The sequence below is a fragment of the Acipenser ruthenus genome, chromosome 15 (assembly GCF_902713425.1).
Source record: "Acipenser ruthenus chromosome 15, fAciRut3.2 maternal haplotype, whole genome shotgun sequence".
Lineage (NCBI taxonomy): Eukaryota > Metazoa > Chordata > Actinopteri > Acipenseriformes > Acipenseridae > Acipenser > Acipenser ruthenus.
In genome coordinates, this window is record NC_081203.1 from 10,774,951 (window position 1) to 10,792,332 (window position 17,382).

Here is a 17,382-nt window from a genome sequence, read left to right on the forward strand (position 1 = left end):
CAGGTCCAGTGTAGTGATGGCCTTCTGCATGAGGTATTAATTATGTTATTAATTATAAGTTTTACATTATGTGTGTGTTTTTCTTTTATAGTTGAGTTGTTTTTAATCATTATGTTTAAATTGAGTGTGTATGTGTTTTGTTTCTTGTTTTAATATGCAGTATTGTGTAAGTTTTGAGTTCTTTCATTTCCAATCGGCAAAACCAGCTACTATCAATTTGGCATAGCCTAACACGACTGGAAGTCACAGATAAGTGTTGGAGCTAAACACCAAAAGGCAGGATATTCAAGGTATTCAACCCCCCCTTTTCCCCCGCAGCAGGAATGTGCAATGATAGAGTGGTAACCCCTATCACTGGACAGAAGTAAGACAAATGGGAGTGGAGTCAACAAGTGTTTACAAAGGTATAAATGCCTAACATTGTAAAGTTTCGTCAGTCTTTTCATCTCTTTCGAATTGACTCCATGGATATCTGTGCTTTCTAATACAAACATATGCACTGAGCTGTACCGAGGCCTTGTCCAAAGTCAGTTTAAATCTTGTGCTTATATGATTGTATTGGAGGTATACTTTTCTTGTACATAAAAGTGTTTTTGAATCAAAAACCATTTGTCAGTTGGGGGGTCCATGGGCTTCTTCTTAACTATACATACACAGTCTTTTAGAACCCGTTTAATCTGAACAATACATTTCATTTAATACAAATAATCTACATACAGCTCTGTGCTACTGTCATTTCAATAAAAAACAAGCAACAAAACAAGAGGTGTAGAAAATCAAGCTACAAAAGGACAAAGCATTGATGACCAAAGAGTTGAAAAACAAAACAAACAAAAAACATTACGCAAACATTATACAAGGTACACGGTTTTGTTTCTACTTAACTTATTTTAGTTTTACCTCTCAGTTTAACTGTGAGTCTTTTGGTTTTTTTGATTACGTTTGTCACTAAAGCAGTATGTGCATATCACTGCAAAGCCCTTTTAATCAGGACCCAGGTGATTATTTTGAAATGGCCATGTGCGGTGTCAGTGAAGTTAGCAGGTATCTGTGTTAATCACACAGCCTTGTATTGGTTAGGGAAATCTACACACTTACATTCATGGATGTCCTTGGTATAAATTAGTTGGCCAATTTTCAGAATATAAAACTGGTAAAAATACAAATAAAGAAATATTGTGGTTTCATTAAAAACATTTTATTAAAAAGCAGTACGATAACATCTTCATTTTCACATTTCAAACAACACTATTGCCATAATTTGGGAATAGGATTTTTCTATTACAATAACTGATGTTAAAGTTTTAGTGTTGATGTAAATTATATGGACAAGATAGAAAATACGTCTTTCTTTTAAATAAAATAAATCAAGCTGCATCTTATTTATTTTTCAGAATTATTTCTCTGTCTCCTTAAAGAATCCATGCTGAGAGACTGCAGGGTGTTTAAAAAAGAAAAAGGTTGGTCTCTTTAAAACACTGACTCTTTCTGACCACAAGGGGTCCTGTTATGTTCTTGTTGGGAACTTGCAATAAAAAATAAAAAAAAATACTTATGGGGATTTCTTTCAGTAGTCTGCATCAAAACATATCGATGACAGTAAGGCCCTCTTAAATGCATTAAACACATTTTAGAAGTCCTCTTTTGTACAATAGTTTCTATCATGTACATTTTAAGCAATTGCAAATTGGCACAGCTGTCAAAAGCTATCCAGCTGCTCCTGATTTCTGATCATGTCCAAAATCTCTATTGTATCACTGCAACAAAGTGCGTAATCATGTAGAGCCCATTAAATACATATTCCATGGCTATTCACTCACTAGAATTTGACCTCCGGTAACATTCGGTAGATCGGTAGTGAGTTCTGGTTCTCATAAATTGTCCAGTACCAAGCTGAAAGACAATTAGACATAAACTAATACTAATGTTTCTTTCAGACCTTATTAAGTACATGTTTATAATGAATTGCCATAGCATGTTATATTTATGAATGGTATACTAGTGTATAGAACAGAGGTCAGCAAGGTTACAGTGCATGAAAACCCAAGAATCTCACCCTGCCCCTGCAACGCAGCACAAAATCAATAGCTTACATGCTGAATACTGTATTAGACAGCATGTTACTTCTGGAGATCAGATACAGAAACCAAGTAATATGGACTGGAGGTTTTTGACGGAAGAAACAAGCGTGTACAGTGATGATACAGACGTACTGTACTAGCCCTCACATAGTGTGTGTACACTGATGATACAGGCGTACTGTACTAGCCCTCACACACAGTGTGTGTACAGTGATGATACAGGCGTACTGTACTAGCCGTCACACAGAGTGTGGAAACAAACAGTAGCAAGACTAGCCAGAGAATATGTATTCAAACCTCATGTGAAAATAATATATTCAAAGTTAAACATAATGAATACTTAGGAAACAGTCATAGATGAACTGTACACTATCAAACCTGTCATCTCTTTAACTGTACATTTTTAACAGTATCAGAATTCTAAAGGGGCTGTGTTTTTGGGGGATTCGTTTTAAATTCTATACAAGCAGATGTGAATTTGAAATGAACCAGTCCTTGTTTTTCAGAACAGATTTCTGGTTCTAGGTTTTTATACCGGTACCAACCACTTCATCGCTGTTTATTAACGGTTTATAAAGGGTACCGAGACTGTCGTCATACTGTAACACTGGTTTATTTTGTACCATCCAACAGCACTGTTTTTTCAGTATCAGTAGTGGTATACTGATGATGTTTTTATTTGAATTATTGCTAGCTATTGTTATACGAGAATGGTAAGGTTCACACATATATGCAAATTATGTGGATTACATTTTTTCCAGGACATTCTTCCAAACAAAACCGTTAAGTAGATAACAAAGTTAATTGTAGACAACAAAGTTATTGTTTCTTTGGGGAATTGAACACCATTTGTATTACCAAAAATCTGTCTTAATCAAATAATACATATACACCATGTCCAGTTTTATACATGAGATTGTTCAGGATATTTATAGGTTTTTGAGATTCAGTAGTGGCACAGAGTTCAAAGATGTCGTTCAAGATGAAGGAGCTTGAACTACAAACAGCACCGTTTAAAGAGTGGCACAGTGCTTGAGGCCAAACAGATCATGTGTTCAATTACTGTGTTAGGACTCCAAACACATCATAACATTCTCAGTGATACTAAAGAAGTTTAGGGAAACAAACATTTCCAACTTTGTTTACCAAAACTTACATTAGCACTGTTGGTATAACTGATTAAATCCACGAGATTCTAGCTCTTAGATGGAATCATCCTGGTTTACACAAAACAATGCAGGCATTTACAAAATGCAAGGAAATTCAAACATCCTGAACAATAATAATTTAAGTTGTGTAGCCTTAAAAAAAGCACAAAACGTATTTATACATTTTCCAGATTAGGCCTAGATATAAAAAAAAGGTTATTGTAATTTAGTCTCAGAACAAGGCACTTCACATGAACTATAACCAGCCACAGCTATCTAGAAATGCTGGGCTGAGTTCATGAAGTGATTTTCTGAGCTTGACTTGATATAAAACAGGAGACTCAAGGCATCTAACACATCCCCTACCAGTAGCTAATTATAAAACTCATATCCCACCTCTGTCCAGTCATTTCATTACATCATTACAGTACAGTGTAGTCTAGCAGGACCCCTGTACTGCTTGAGTGGAATCAATTCAGTGTATAAGACAGAAGTCAGTAGTAAGTAAAATCCAGCAATCCCAATGTCCAAGTGCTGTACAAATCAACGTGTACAGAGTCAGTCAAGCAACTCTGATGCCAACCATTCCAAAGTCCTACCCAGGAAGGGGGAGGCGCCATTCAGATCAAGCGCTCATCCGGGGGCACTTTGAGGACGCTGCCCATCTCCAAGCGGGCCCCTGCCACCTCCTGCTGGCTGGGGCTGTAGGTCCCCTCAGACTGCCGCCTCTTCCTTGCAGTGAGCACCATGAAAATAAGGCCGATAATCATGAGCAGCAAGCAGCCGCAGACCACCGGCACAGCTATCACCACCACGGGGATTGTGTCTGTCTGCTCTTGTTTCTGCAAAAGAAATGAACGAGGGGGTCAGTGATTGCAAAGGGTAGTGTTTTATTTCCATGGGGTTTTAAGAAAATAGCACAAGTATTACTACTTTATTATTTTCTGTAAAGGAGGCAAATTTATGTAAAAGTATTTTTTACATGATTTGCATCTATTTCATCCTGAAGTATAGAAGGAATCACGTGTGAAGATCACCAGGTGTGAAACCAGGAAACTAAGATAAATGGAAAGCCCTGACTAAACATCTGGATTAGGTAAGTACGCTTTTAAATAGCACCATGTACATCAGGTCTTTTAGAACAATGGTCAATCTGTGCTGTGAGAACCAGGAATGGTCAGGATTGGGATGTGCTCACATCACAGCTGTGAGGGGGTTCTCTAATGAGTCTGACTGCAACCACTTCAATTTTTCAAGATTTAAAATATTTGATGCTGTCTTAAACAAAAATCATGGTAGAAGTGTCCAGGACAAAATACAGTGCAATACAATAGACATTGATGTAGGGCCTTTCATTTTTCCGAATGTATGACCTTCCTAATGGTGAGATTAAGAATATAGACTCATATAGAACATTCTTATTGTTTCCACATGTATCCAATCCTACTAGGCTCACTTGCTCAACTGTGAGGTAATTCTGATTGCTTTGCATCTTTTTTAATGTAAGCATTAATGTTTAAACAATATAATCTTTCAATATGTATTACATCTCATATTGCTGAACAACAAAGTTTAAAGATGGTGCTTACATAAAAAAATTGATGCAAAGATTTCATCCCCCTACCCCAATTTTGTATCCTTCTCGGATCCCATCTAATGTAATGTTTTCTTCTTCTGTAAAACAAGAGGTGCCGAATGCCCCATATTACTGTCAAGTGTATCATAGGCTGTCACTATAAACAGGATTTCTGTATTAGAAATATAATTGTGATTGTCAGTTATTCAAATTGGAACAGACTATACAGTTTCTCTCCTAGCGCAGAACGGAACAGAGCATCCAAAAGGACAAGGGTGAGGCGTGAAATATAATACATCCTGACAGCATGGAGAGCCAACGAGCCATAGCTTCCAGGGATTTCAATCAACATAGACCAGGCAGCTCTGCACCCTCAAGTCACAACTGTGAAGCGCAGGGACAGATTGTCAGCTTGGTGTTACCACAGGAACATCAGCAGTTTACCAACACTGACATCACAGCGCAACATCTGACAATTTTTAAAGCTGCTTTGGAAATGCCAATGAAAGCAATTTCAGTTTAAACTTGGTTAAAAGGTGGATCAAGGGGGCTCCCAAGTGGTGTATCCAGTAAAGGCGCTCTGCATGGAGTGCAGGATGCGCCCTACAGCCTGGAGATGACAGGTTCGAATCCAGGCTATGTCATTGCCAACCGTGACCGGGAGTTTCCTAGGGGACGGCGGCGCACAATTTGCCGAGCGCCGCCCGGGTAGGGAAGGGTTAGGTTGGCTGGGCAATCCATGGTTCACCACCCACCAGCAACCCCTGTGGCTGATAGGGCGCCTGCAGGTCTGCAGTGGAGCCATTCAGATCTGTGTTGTCCTCCGGCACTATAGGTCTGGTGGATCTGCAGTGCGAAAGATTACGGATTGGCAGGAACACGTTTCAGCCTCCATTCCCTGGGTTGCAGCGGTGAACCGGGATAAAAAAATAATAATTAGGCATTCCAAATTGGGGAGAAAATCGGGGTAAAAACCATTGGCGACGACTAAATAAAAAAAATTAAAAAAAAAAGGTGGTTCAGGGGGTTGAGTGGTGGCTAGCAGAACTGGCTGACTACAGGCAAGCAGAGTCTGCATGGGTCCTTTTATCAGATGGGAATGTTCTGATGTAAATCAGGCGTGACTTTTCCGCTCTTTGGAGATTCACTTGGTAAACCCAAAGCCCAATTGTTTACACTATGAAAATGTATTCTGAACATGTCATAGTAGCCTACCTTATTTTTAAATACATATACTATTTAATTTCTTCTATTTGTTCTACATGATGCTCTATTGTTGATCTTTATTTGTCATGTTAACTACCAGGTACAATTGCTTCTCCAAGTCTTATTTTCTGCAGTGAAATGGGGAAGCATATTAGTGTTGCACTGTGCACTGAAGCCCAGAAGTACAGCACTGTGCGCTAAAGCCTGTGCAACACTGATATTCTTCCCCACCTCACTTTAGAAAATCAGCGTTGAGGGTGTTTCATACAGTGCTCCGCGAGGTCTCTTCTGTATTGTAAATCATTGCATCCTATAGAATTAACTAATTCTATAGGAATTAGTTAATTCTATAGGATTTTGCTTCATAAAGTTGAATGAAACCTTCTGAATAATGTTACGTTAACATATTGAATTACATACCGCTTTGTAGTTTTCCATATACTTGACAAAAATTGGAAAATGTGACACTTCGAAATCTAACATGAAATACGGTACTACTATTATTGGCTTTCAGTAGACTTTTACAATGTAATTTTGTAGTTTATTTGATTATATGATGTTAAATAAAATGTCTAAATTATGTTGATATACTTTGTTTTTTAATTACGTCTCAATCCTAAAATTTTAGGTGATGCAAAACGCTTGGTAATAGATGTAGGTCTGACACAGGAAGTAGTACGAGACCAAGAAAAAGAAGATACATCTAAAAAAACATGCAAAGAAACATCAGGTTGTCAGCTCAATGATAACCAGTGCTAACAGGCCTCCATTCCCACAGGTCTGTGGGTGTGACTGCAGACATGTCATTGTATTAAAGGTTGAGAAATTCACACAGTTTCTGCAATTACACCTATTTTGTATTTTGACATTTTCCATTTCGTTACTCCACCTTCATTATTTAAATAGTGCAACATGTATCTACTAGATACAACATGTTCCTTTACACTTTATATTACAGCACATATACGGTTACACAGTAACCAATATTTAACTTGCATTTAAGCACATGAGAACGTTTATGTAGTTACATGAACAGAACACTGCAAGTCAAAAACTAAACTGTAATTAAACTCCTGCTAGGTACATGTAAAATTCTATGTAAAAGGTAACAGCAATGAAATGACAGTGCAGTAAGTGCATATATACATGTAATTACTGTACCCAACAATAGCCATGTAACCCAGTATAAACTGAATTATATGACACGTGTATTCTCTCTGTCTCTCCCTTGCATTAGGATTCCAGATCCTGTTCTCCTGTTATAAAACTATACACAAGGATGGAAATAAGACTCCCATTGCACAGCAGTTTGAGGCATTCCTGGTTTTACTATGCGTTTAATAAGACACACCTGAGCTTGTTACCTATGCACTTTGGCTAATTAAGCTGGTAGTAAATCCTGGAATGGGTGAAACTGCTATGCAGTAGGAGTCTTTTTTCCACCTCTGATAAAGTACAGTTTAGAGAGACAGCATAGCAATAAGACCCTGTCGTTGAGCCAAATGGCTGATACTGTTGAAGTGGCACTTACCTGACTTTAATTAAAAACTAGGACCTTCAAAACAAAAAGAAAAAGAAAAGGCAAAGCACTTGTCATAAAATAACTATAACTAGAGGATGCAATGAGTTTACATGGAGATCAGGTTTCATCCCTATAGCCTCCCTGTACACTGGATTCAACCTGTCGTACAGTACATGCACACAGACAAGCAAATATCTCTTCTGTCTCGTCAACGTCTATGTACAAGACAGTATAGCACAAGAAGTGAAAGAGGCTTTGTCAGAAGAGCAGCGAGCACAAGAAGGAAAGGTCACTTACATCAGTCTCGCAGCGCTGTCCCACATAGCTGGCACCGCAGCTGCACTCGTAATTGTTGACCAGGTCTCGGCAGGTGCCACTGTTGAGGCAGGGGTTGGGGACGCACTCATTTATATCAGTTTCACAGCTGTTGAAGAAACAAGGGAGGGACATCAGTCCACTATGTTGAAATGCATTGTACCCTGCCTTTCAGATTAACATCACATACACTGTGGGCAAACGCAGTCAAGCACAGGAAGCCAGGAGCCACACACTAGTGCAGCATGGCAACCTGTTTTCCTGTTGTCAGTGGGCATCAATTCAGTAGTTTGAAATGCTCAATCAAAATACAGGTAATATACAGGTAAAACTTACCAGCTTCTAAGTGAAGTAGACTTTCATACAAGTGGTAAAGTGTAACAATATTATAGTCGTCACAGAGCACTACAATTCGGTTGCCACGCTGTTACAACCTTCACTTTACCCAGTGGCCCAAATTTACATCACATTGCATTAGGAACAAAACATAAGAAACTGCTTTTAACAAGAGGATCCTGGGTCTCAAAGGGTCCCAATGATTAATGGTTAACATGGCTTTGTAATCTATTCCAGCACATAAACCAGCCCCCCTGTACTGTGATTAATGTATTGGCTGGGTTGACTCTGAAGCCTTTAAATCTTAAAAGGAGTTGGCAATCAACCCACCACCCCCCCTTCTTTGTTCAAGGCTAAATAGATAAATAGATTGAGTTCCCTTTAATGAACTAGTGTAGCATCTGGATTGTATCAGCCTTTAGGGCACTAACAGGTACTGTAAGTGCAGCACAGACAACATGCTTACTTTAGAACAAAAGGCCTTGTACGGGATCCCTTAATTATCACTCTAACAAGAGCAGTGCTGCAGCAGCTTGAAGAGCTCATCACCAGACAATCAATAATTCCACCAGGCCCTTGCAGTAATGATGCTGCACTCAGAAGTTAACAACATCCTGCCGAGAATAGCTTATGTAATTCAAGCAAATGAACAGAATGCAGATTGAAACACCTGAATGTTGGGAAACAGTGCCCCCTATGGGTGGAAGTTCTGACCATGCGTGGAACATGAGGGACCAATAGCACTTCTCCACCATTCCTATTTAATCCCCAAAGTGTTTTTTGCATCACCCAACAGTGAGAAACCCTCACTGACAACAGACACACTACATAAATCACCTTGATGTTTTCCAAAGTGAAACAATAGGCTTTAGTGAAACAATACATTTAAAGTGGCCCTCTAGAATGGAGGCCCAGCTACGTATCTAAGTGGTCAGTGTTTTCTCTGGAGCTCTCCTGAAGTACAATGACTTGAACTCCTCTATATGGTCCATCATTCCTCTAGGAGGAGAAACGCTGCTCTTGGTAACTCTAGTACTGGACTCCAACCTCTTAGAGGTCTTTATTGCACACTGGAGCACGTTACCAGCCATCACTGGAAGACAACAGGAGCCGGGGGCGAAATTCAACTTGACATGATGCTATTTCTAGACTGCCTGGCTCTGGTAAAATGAAATCTTATCCCTGTGAGAATTTTCTCTCATTAAAAAGAACAGTAGGTTCCTGCCTTCTGAATGCAGAGCAACAAACCCTGGCAATCTATTACTGGAGGAAATGATCCAAAGAGCGGAAATATTGCTCTCGGTTTCAGAGATGGCAATAAAGAAAGACGTGTCATTTACTCTACCCTATGCAGAATACTGTACTTTATAGGAGTATTATCTTGCAAATTCAATTTTATTTGTCTAGAATATTTTCCCCAGAAAGTAACAGGAATACTAAATAAAATACTGATTTTAAAAACAGAAGATTTCCGTAAACATTTTCGAAATGGGCAATAGTATTTTATTGTAACTGATAAAACAAAAGCTATTTCTGTCTATACAAATTATAATAATCTGCTGGTGGGAATCGTAAAAAATGTTTAAGAAGCTTGTATTAAATGATAAAATGTTGCATGTGGCTAAAATGCCGCAGCAAGAATACTTACACACACAAAGTGTGTTTGCCGTATTTCCTCAGTTTTCAGGTCTTACATTGGGTTCCTGTGAAGCAGCACCTTGATTTCAAAACACTACTCCTCACTTACAAGGCTATTCATGGTTCTGGCCCTGCCTGTTTGAGTTAGTTAATATAAACCGTCTCACACTTTGAGATCAGCAAATTACGGCCTCTTGGTTATTCCAAGAACTTTATCACAAACCTATAGTTAAAGGGCTTTTAGTTTTCAAGCTCCTTCATTTTGGATCTCAATTCCAAATGTTATCCGGAATGCTGAGTCTGTTAGTATTTTTAAATCTAAGTTCAAAACAGATCTCTTAGATTTGCCTTTTCACTGGCGAGCAGTTTGGAGCTCTTTTGACTTGCTGTTTATTTTATTTTAAAGCACCCTAGGTTGCTAGCACACGAAGGACGCTATATAAATTAAATTGGTATGGTGGTACTGATTACAATACTGTTTCTAAATATTAAGGAACAATTAAAATATAATACAACAATTAAAACATGATATACGTATTGCCTCCCCAGAGCCAGGTAGACCATGCATATCTGTATGACTGTGCAACACTATGAACAGCTGTCTGTATCCACTAAGCTGATGCTTTCCCTGGTTTAGTGGTTCTTTGTGTGGGTGCTCCCCAGTGTCTGCAGCACTGAGGCAGGCTGACCTCTTACCTCTCTCCCCAATGCCTGCAGCACTGAGGCAGGCTGACCTCTTACCTCTCTCCCCAATGCCTGCAGCACTGAGGCAGGCTGATCTCTTACCTCTCTCCCCAGTGTCTGCAGCATTGAGGCAGGCTGATCTCTTACCTATCTCCCCAGTGCCTGCAGTACTGAGGCAGGCTGATCTCTTACCTCTCTCCAGTGAAGCCAGTCCTGCAGGTACATTTAGCTCCCCAGATGCCATCTTCACAGTCTCCATCGTTCTGACACCAGAACTCCTTCCCACACTGCAATGGCGGGTAGGGCCACCTAGAAGAAATACAGCCATGAAGACGTGGAACTGAGTGGGTCATTATTGAGCCTGTTTTGAAAACGAGAGGCTACCACAGTAAATTATCTCAGTAGGACACCTAGCTCTCCCATTCTCCTGTTATCTCACTGCTAGAAGCCTTTCTTGAAACAAATTGTGCTCTAAATATTAAAATGAATTTGTCTCTAATTTCCTGGTTGCTTGGAATCATGGGAAAGTCCCTTAATCACATGACTCACCGGGTGACACTGTAATAGCTTGATGCATGCAAAGACTGATGGGAGATGAGTTCCAAAGCACTCCATCTCCCAGCAGCCTTTGTAAATCCTGAAAACAGTTGTCTGCATGAAACCAATTGAAAAATGGCTCATTATTATCAAATATTGTGAAGAACACTGCATTCAAGGAAAGATTTCAATTTGAAAAAATAAAACCTTTCATTGGGACCACAGGTTCCCAAACCGATCCTGAGGACCCACTGTGTCTGCTGGTTTTCATTCCAACTGAGCTCTCACACACTTAACTAAACCCTTAATTGAACTGATAATTTGCTTAATTAGACCTATTTAATTGCTTTCAGCTCTTAACAGTTGCATATTTCAAGTTAGCTCTAACATTTTAAAGTAACTTGAACTCTGCAACTGTTTTAAGAGCTGAAAACAATTAAAAATGTCCAATTAAGCAAATGATCAGTTGAATGAAGGGTCTAGTTAAGTAATTGAGAGCTCGGAATGGAAACCAGCAGACAGTCAGTCCCCAGGACCAGGTTCTGGGAACGACTGCTTTAGACCATTAGGATACAACTGAGCTGCTCTAGATTCCCGTTTTAAGCTGGAATAAACTTGAATACAACAGTGATTATTTCACCAAGCTCCAATTCTCAGGCACCTCATTGTACTGACACAGACTACCTATTGATTTGAAAAATACAATACTTACTGGCATAGAGGACCTGTGAACTGATGAGGGCAGGCACAGCTGAAAGTGTCGATACCATCAGAGCACACCCCTCCATTCTGACACAGGTTTTCAGCACAGTCATCAATGTTTGTTTCACAGTCCCTCCCAGTGTAACCTGGGTAACAGTCGCACTTGTAGCCAGCCAGCAAGTCAGTACAATTGCCATGGAGACAGGGACTGGACTGGCAGTCGTCAATATTAGACTGGCAATATAGCCCACCCCAGCCCTGGGGACAACTGCACTCAAAGAAGTTAAACAGATCCTCACACTTTCCCTCATGGTAACAGGGGTTTGGAGTGCAGACCGGGTTTCCTCTGCACCCGATTTGAATCTCTTCCCCGCTGCGCTTGATAAACTGCTCCCGCTGCGGTACTGTGTGGTCTTCGGTGAAAGAGAGATACACTCCACCCACTCTCACAGTCCCGAGGCAGCCTGTGTAATTCTCAGCCAGCATCACAGTAGATTCGTTGAGGAAGTTGAGGTTGCCAGCCTCGCCCAGGCTGGTTCCGTTCTGTTTCCCGTCCACCGTGATGGCCCATCTCGATGACCCCTGCTTCGGTTCCATCATACCAACCATGATGTTATGCCACAGGCCGTCTGTGATGGGGAAGTCGCTCTGTATGGTGACTATTTCCACACTGTTCTCTGTCCTCAGCTTGACCAGCAGTGTGGAGTTGTGGAGTCCAATGCAGAAAAGTTCCACTTGGTTGGTGGCTCGCAGAAGAACCGCATTCCCATCTCTGGTCCTCACGTCCAGGGAAATGCTTGTTACTGGCCAGTTGAGAGACTTGTTGGCAGCATATTCAATAGTGTTGTTTTCCTGAAATGTTGCATTTGCTCTGCCTGAAACACGAAAAGGAAACAAGCATGCCAGTGACATACATCCCCTGCAAATTAAGAACAATGAAAAAAACACCAAGACCTACACCAGCGTATGCACTGTGAAAATGTAACTTTGACAAACAAAGTGCCTTCATATAACCCCAGACTTGAATAGACTCATTCATTTATGAAAAAGAATATCTAAACCAAGTTTCATCAGCATTGGAAAAGTGCTTCTCAAGATACATAAAAAAGTAATATGGACGGATAGACAGGACAGACTGCAATCAGTGTTTTTTTTTGTTACTTTTTTTTTTTTTTTTAGTTATAGTTATGGATTTTTAATTTTAGTTCACTGGGCATGAGCTGGGGGGGAAAGATAAGGCAGATGAAGCAGCAAGGAGCAGTTAGTAGGACAGAATGTGGTCACCGACTGGGGCCGACGCTGTCGACATCCCAGGGGCGGAGGACCCGGCAACCGGAAACGGGATAGAAAAGAGGTCGTCGACTGGGGCCGACGCTGTTGACATCCCAGGGGCGGAGGACCCGGCGACCTGAAACGGGATAGAAAAGAGGTCGTCGACTGGGGCCGACGCTGTCGACATCCCAGGGGCGGAGGACCCGGCAACCTGAAAACACATATGAGGGTTAGACTTGAAAAGCCACCCCTCGGGAGGAGATGAGAGAGGTACCCAGCATTTGAGGCTTATGTAAGGGGCGCTCGTAAAACCCCCGATTGGCCGAGACATCACGCTGCCTGGGACCTGAAAAATAAGGACAGAGCATTGAGGTTAGTATAGGACTCGGCACGAGTGACCACGTCCTGAAGAGAGGCAGAATAGAAGAGAGCCTCGAGTGAGATGAGCGCAGGAGCTGCGACAGGACAGAGTTTGGCCGGGGGTCCGCTCTGACTCACGCGGTGAGAACCCCTGAAGGTAAGGGAGGCGGCTACCTAGCCCTGAGGTCGGGGAAGTGAGCCTCACTTGCCCCCCAAAGGATGGACCCCCGGCACCTACGAAAATTCCCACACCGTGAGACAAACAAGACAGAACATGCCAACGCATAACATAAACAAACAAACAAAAGACCAGAAGGATGAACAAAGGGGGATTAGTAAATTTGTTAATGGGATGTGACTGTGTATACCTGACTATGTGTATACCTGCCGCTCAGTGGAGAGGAAAAAACCCCTCGAAGCGAATTTAGGGGAAAACCTCAGGTGGCCCCGGCGAACAGGTAGCCCCCACTCCGGGCATGCTAGCAATTTTAAAATGGGCTGCTGCTATATCGAAGGGAGATGAATGGACGTAATAGTCTACTGCGGAAGAGGACCAGCGGCCCATAGTCTTGATCAGACTGTGATTGATGCTGGCTCTTGCAGCAGAGGTAGCTGCACCTATACGAAATGAATGGGGAGAATACAGCTGAGGAGGGAGGCCTGTTCTAGAAAGGAGGGAGGAGAGCTGGGCTGATTAGGAGATTTTCGTTGCTGCAGGGAAGCTTGAAGCTGAAGAAACTGTGTATTCTGAGCTTCCGAGGAAGCCGAAGAAGGCTGTGAGTGATGTTGGCCCTCGCAGCAGAGGGGGCTGTGCCTACGGAATGATTGGGGGGGGAGGCCCGCTCTGGAGGCAAGGTAGGTTGGAATCCAGTGACGAGTGATCCTAGGAGTGAGAGAAATCAATGAGGGGGTGAAGTAGAGGAGGAAGGCTTGCTCTGGAGGGTGGAAGGAGGGGCGATGAGTGATGATAGGAGCGAGAGGAATCAGAACCGAGGGTCCTGGGGGGGGGGGGTTCTTGCTGGGGAGATACCTTGATGATGAAAAGGGGCAGATAGGGGACTCTACTTGACAGCTGAATGGACTAACCACGTTGAAATTGATCCCTCTTGGGGGTACGACCGAATGGTGAAGTAAATCAGAAGCAGAAGAAACTGCGAGTTCTGAACGTAATAATCTACTGCGGAAGAGGACCAGCGGCCCATGGTCTTGATCAGACTGTGGTTGATGTTGGCTCTCGCAGCGGAGGTAGCTGCACCTATACGAAATGAATGGGGAGAATACAGCTGAGGAAGGAGGCCTGCTCTAGAAAGGAGGGTGGAGAGGTTGGCTGATTAGGAGATCTTCGTCGCTGCAGGGAAGCTTGAAGCTGAGGGAACTGTGAAGTCTGAGCTTCTGAGGAAGCCGAAGGCGGCCGAGAAGCAGATGAGATACCTTGACGTTGAAAATAAGGGGCAGATAGGGGAATCTGCTTGACAGCTGAATTAACTGACGGCGCTGAAATGGATCCGTCTGGAGGTACACAACTGAATGATGGCGTAAATTAGAACTGTGAATTCTGAGCTCCTAAGGAGACCGAAGAGGGCTCAGATGCAGATGATCTCCATAGGTAAATCCTTGTATGGGGAGAAGCAGCGTTTCAGAAGAGTAGAATGAGCAAACTGAGAATGGTCATTGATGCGGACAGCGGGAAGGTGAGGCAGAAGGGAAGGCTCTTAAGAATCAGCTGTTAGGCAGATGGCCTCCATGAGGAGATCTTCGTAAGGGGACAAGCAAACTTTCCAAAGAGTAGAGATAAGTGAATGGAGAATGTCTGTTGATATGGGCAGGCGGGAAGGTGCAGCGGGGGGGGGGGGGGGGACTTTGAAGATTCCGCAAAGAGTCAGACAAACTACTGGTATGGAGAGAATGGTGGGAAGAAAAAATCCCTAGCTGGACGATGAAAGCCATAATCTGGTTTGATTTGAAGGAATAGGATGAATCAAATTCTGGCACAGAATGTTTAAAACACTGACCAGGCTGTACAATATGAAGCTGTCGAAGGAGGGAGAGAGCTGCAGATACGAAATGCTGAGCAGATTGAAGGAGGTTAACAAGAGGATGATTCAGTCAAATGACAGCTGGTGAATCGGGGGGGTGGGGGGCACGCAGCAGACGGGACCAGTCGACGGAACTTGAACACTAAAAGTGGAGGCCGAAGGGGAGCTGGAACTGACAGTTGAGGTAGCAGCTGGAACTGAACGAACGTGTGTAAATCGACTGCTGGGGAAGCTCAGCACGCTTTGTGCTCCATTTACTGGAATGGAGGGCAGAGATGAGATGTTGACTATCCTATGTGTCAGTGAATACGGGATCGATCTGTGGTCTGCTACTATCATGTCTGCTTGAAATGGAAAAGGTGAACTCACATTGAGAGACTGGGTTTCACAACTCCAGTTATTCTCCTAGAGTGGAACTCCTTAACTCATAAACAAGACAGATTTCCAGTCTCACCGCGTCTCTCACCATGTATTAATGCTGTAATATTTGAGAGGATGTGTGGACATATAAATAGATTGCTGAGAAAGACAAGCACCTCGTATTTTTGATCAGATGGGGATTAGCATTAGCCTTGACTGCGGAATGCTTCCACGATCTGCGTATTGGAGGAAAGCGGAAGCGTTGGAAGATCTGGAGTAGTGCAGGTCCAGATTTAGACTGAACTAAAGCAACTTGCATGCTAGAACAGTGAGTAGATCTGAAAAGGGAGCAGAGATCTGCTGCAGGGAGGAGCAATTAACAGTAGAGGATGGGATCTGCTGGACGGTGCAGAGATCTGAGGAAGTAAACAAAGAAGTGCTGTCAATAATGAGCGGTGGTCTGCTGTAGAGAGAGATCTGCCGAAGCAGTGATCTGTTATTGTGAATGGAGGACTGCCATTGGTAGAGCGTGGTGGTCTGCCGCAGAACACCGATATCTGCTGAAGCAGGGATCTGTAATAGTGAATGGTGGATTGCCATCGGTAGTGTGATGATCTGCTGTAGAGCACAAACATCTGCTGAATGCGGTGGGTATTGGACTGTGAGTTGAACTGATTTAGATGAAGCCAGAGATGGAGAATACATAGAGCTGAGGCTGCTGAAGAACCTAAGAGGATGAAGAATCCGCTGCTCTGAGTCTGTTGAAATATCTATAGATTTGGTCAGGAGCAGTCCGCCTCAAAGGGGCGGGGGGAGGGGGGTAAGAGTTGAAATTGAAGAATGTCATTTGATATAGATAGACTGAGGATGAGGCAGGAGGGGAACTCCCGAGAATCCATCCGAGTGAGAACTGCGGGAATAGATAGAAAAGCTGTAGTGTCCGAGCTTTGCAGCGAAACCAAACTGGTTTAATGTATAGAGAGAGAGCTTGTGGTATTATACTGCCATCCAGAGGTTATGATTGGAATTACATCCATTGACCTGAGTGAATCAGGGTAGAATCTAAGAAGTTATTACGATTAAAATCCTTGTCTATGTAGAACAACATTTGCTTATTCCTTTAGATTTAAATAATAAATATTCTAGACATGTTTAGGACAGATAGTCATGAATAGAATTAAGTTAACGCAATATTTAGATGTTATGGTTCGGCGCGTTGAATTCGTCTCTGCCAGTTGTGAAAGTGCAGCAACAGGAAGCCGGAAGATTGCAGTGCTGAGGCGCAGAGCACGCAGAGCCTGATGAAGCCGCCTGGTCACCATGACAACTTACCACTCCCCGCAGTCACTCAATAAGGGCGTTGCCGTGGTAACCATAGTCTGTGAGACGCCGGTGGAAAAGTTACAGTACAATAGTGTCGTTGGAGAATGTTGTGACCAGTCGAGTCACGAGCCGCCACTAGTTAAAAAATTGAGTTTAGAATGGGCTGGATACGTCTTTAAAATGTTGAACGTAGCTGATGGAGGTCCAGGGCAGGATGTTCTGATGAAACGGTAATTGTGCTGGCTCAGTGGGAGCGGGGGGAGGGGCGTCTGATTACAAGCGAGGA

General features: G+C 42.5%; 1 protein-coding gene across 2 annotated transcripts in view; it reads right to left on the reverse strand.

Annotated features, from left to right (window-relative positions):
- Positions 1-673: 673 nt before the first annotated feature.
- LOC117422509 (protein crumbs homolog 2) overlaps positions 674-17,382 on the reverse strand; it is a 164,433-nt gene continuing 147,724 nt past the window's right edge. For both annotated transcript variants that reach the window (XM_058987168.1, XM_058987169.1), the window contains 4 exons: positions 11,756-12,620; positions 10,699-10,815; positions 7,831-7,957; positions 674-4,071 (listed from right to left, as the gene is read on the reverse strand). In XM_058987168.1, the coding sequence (XP_058843151.1) occupies positions 3,850-4,071; positions 7,831-7,957; positions 10,699-10,815; positions 11,756-12,620 (1,331 nt within the window). In that variant the 3' untranslated portion in view covers positions 674-3,849. The remainder of the gene's footprint in view (positions 4,072-7,830; positions 7,958-10,698; positions 10,816-11,755; positions 12,621-17,382) is intronic.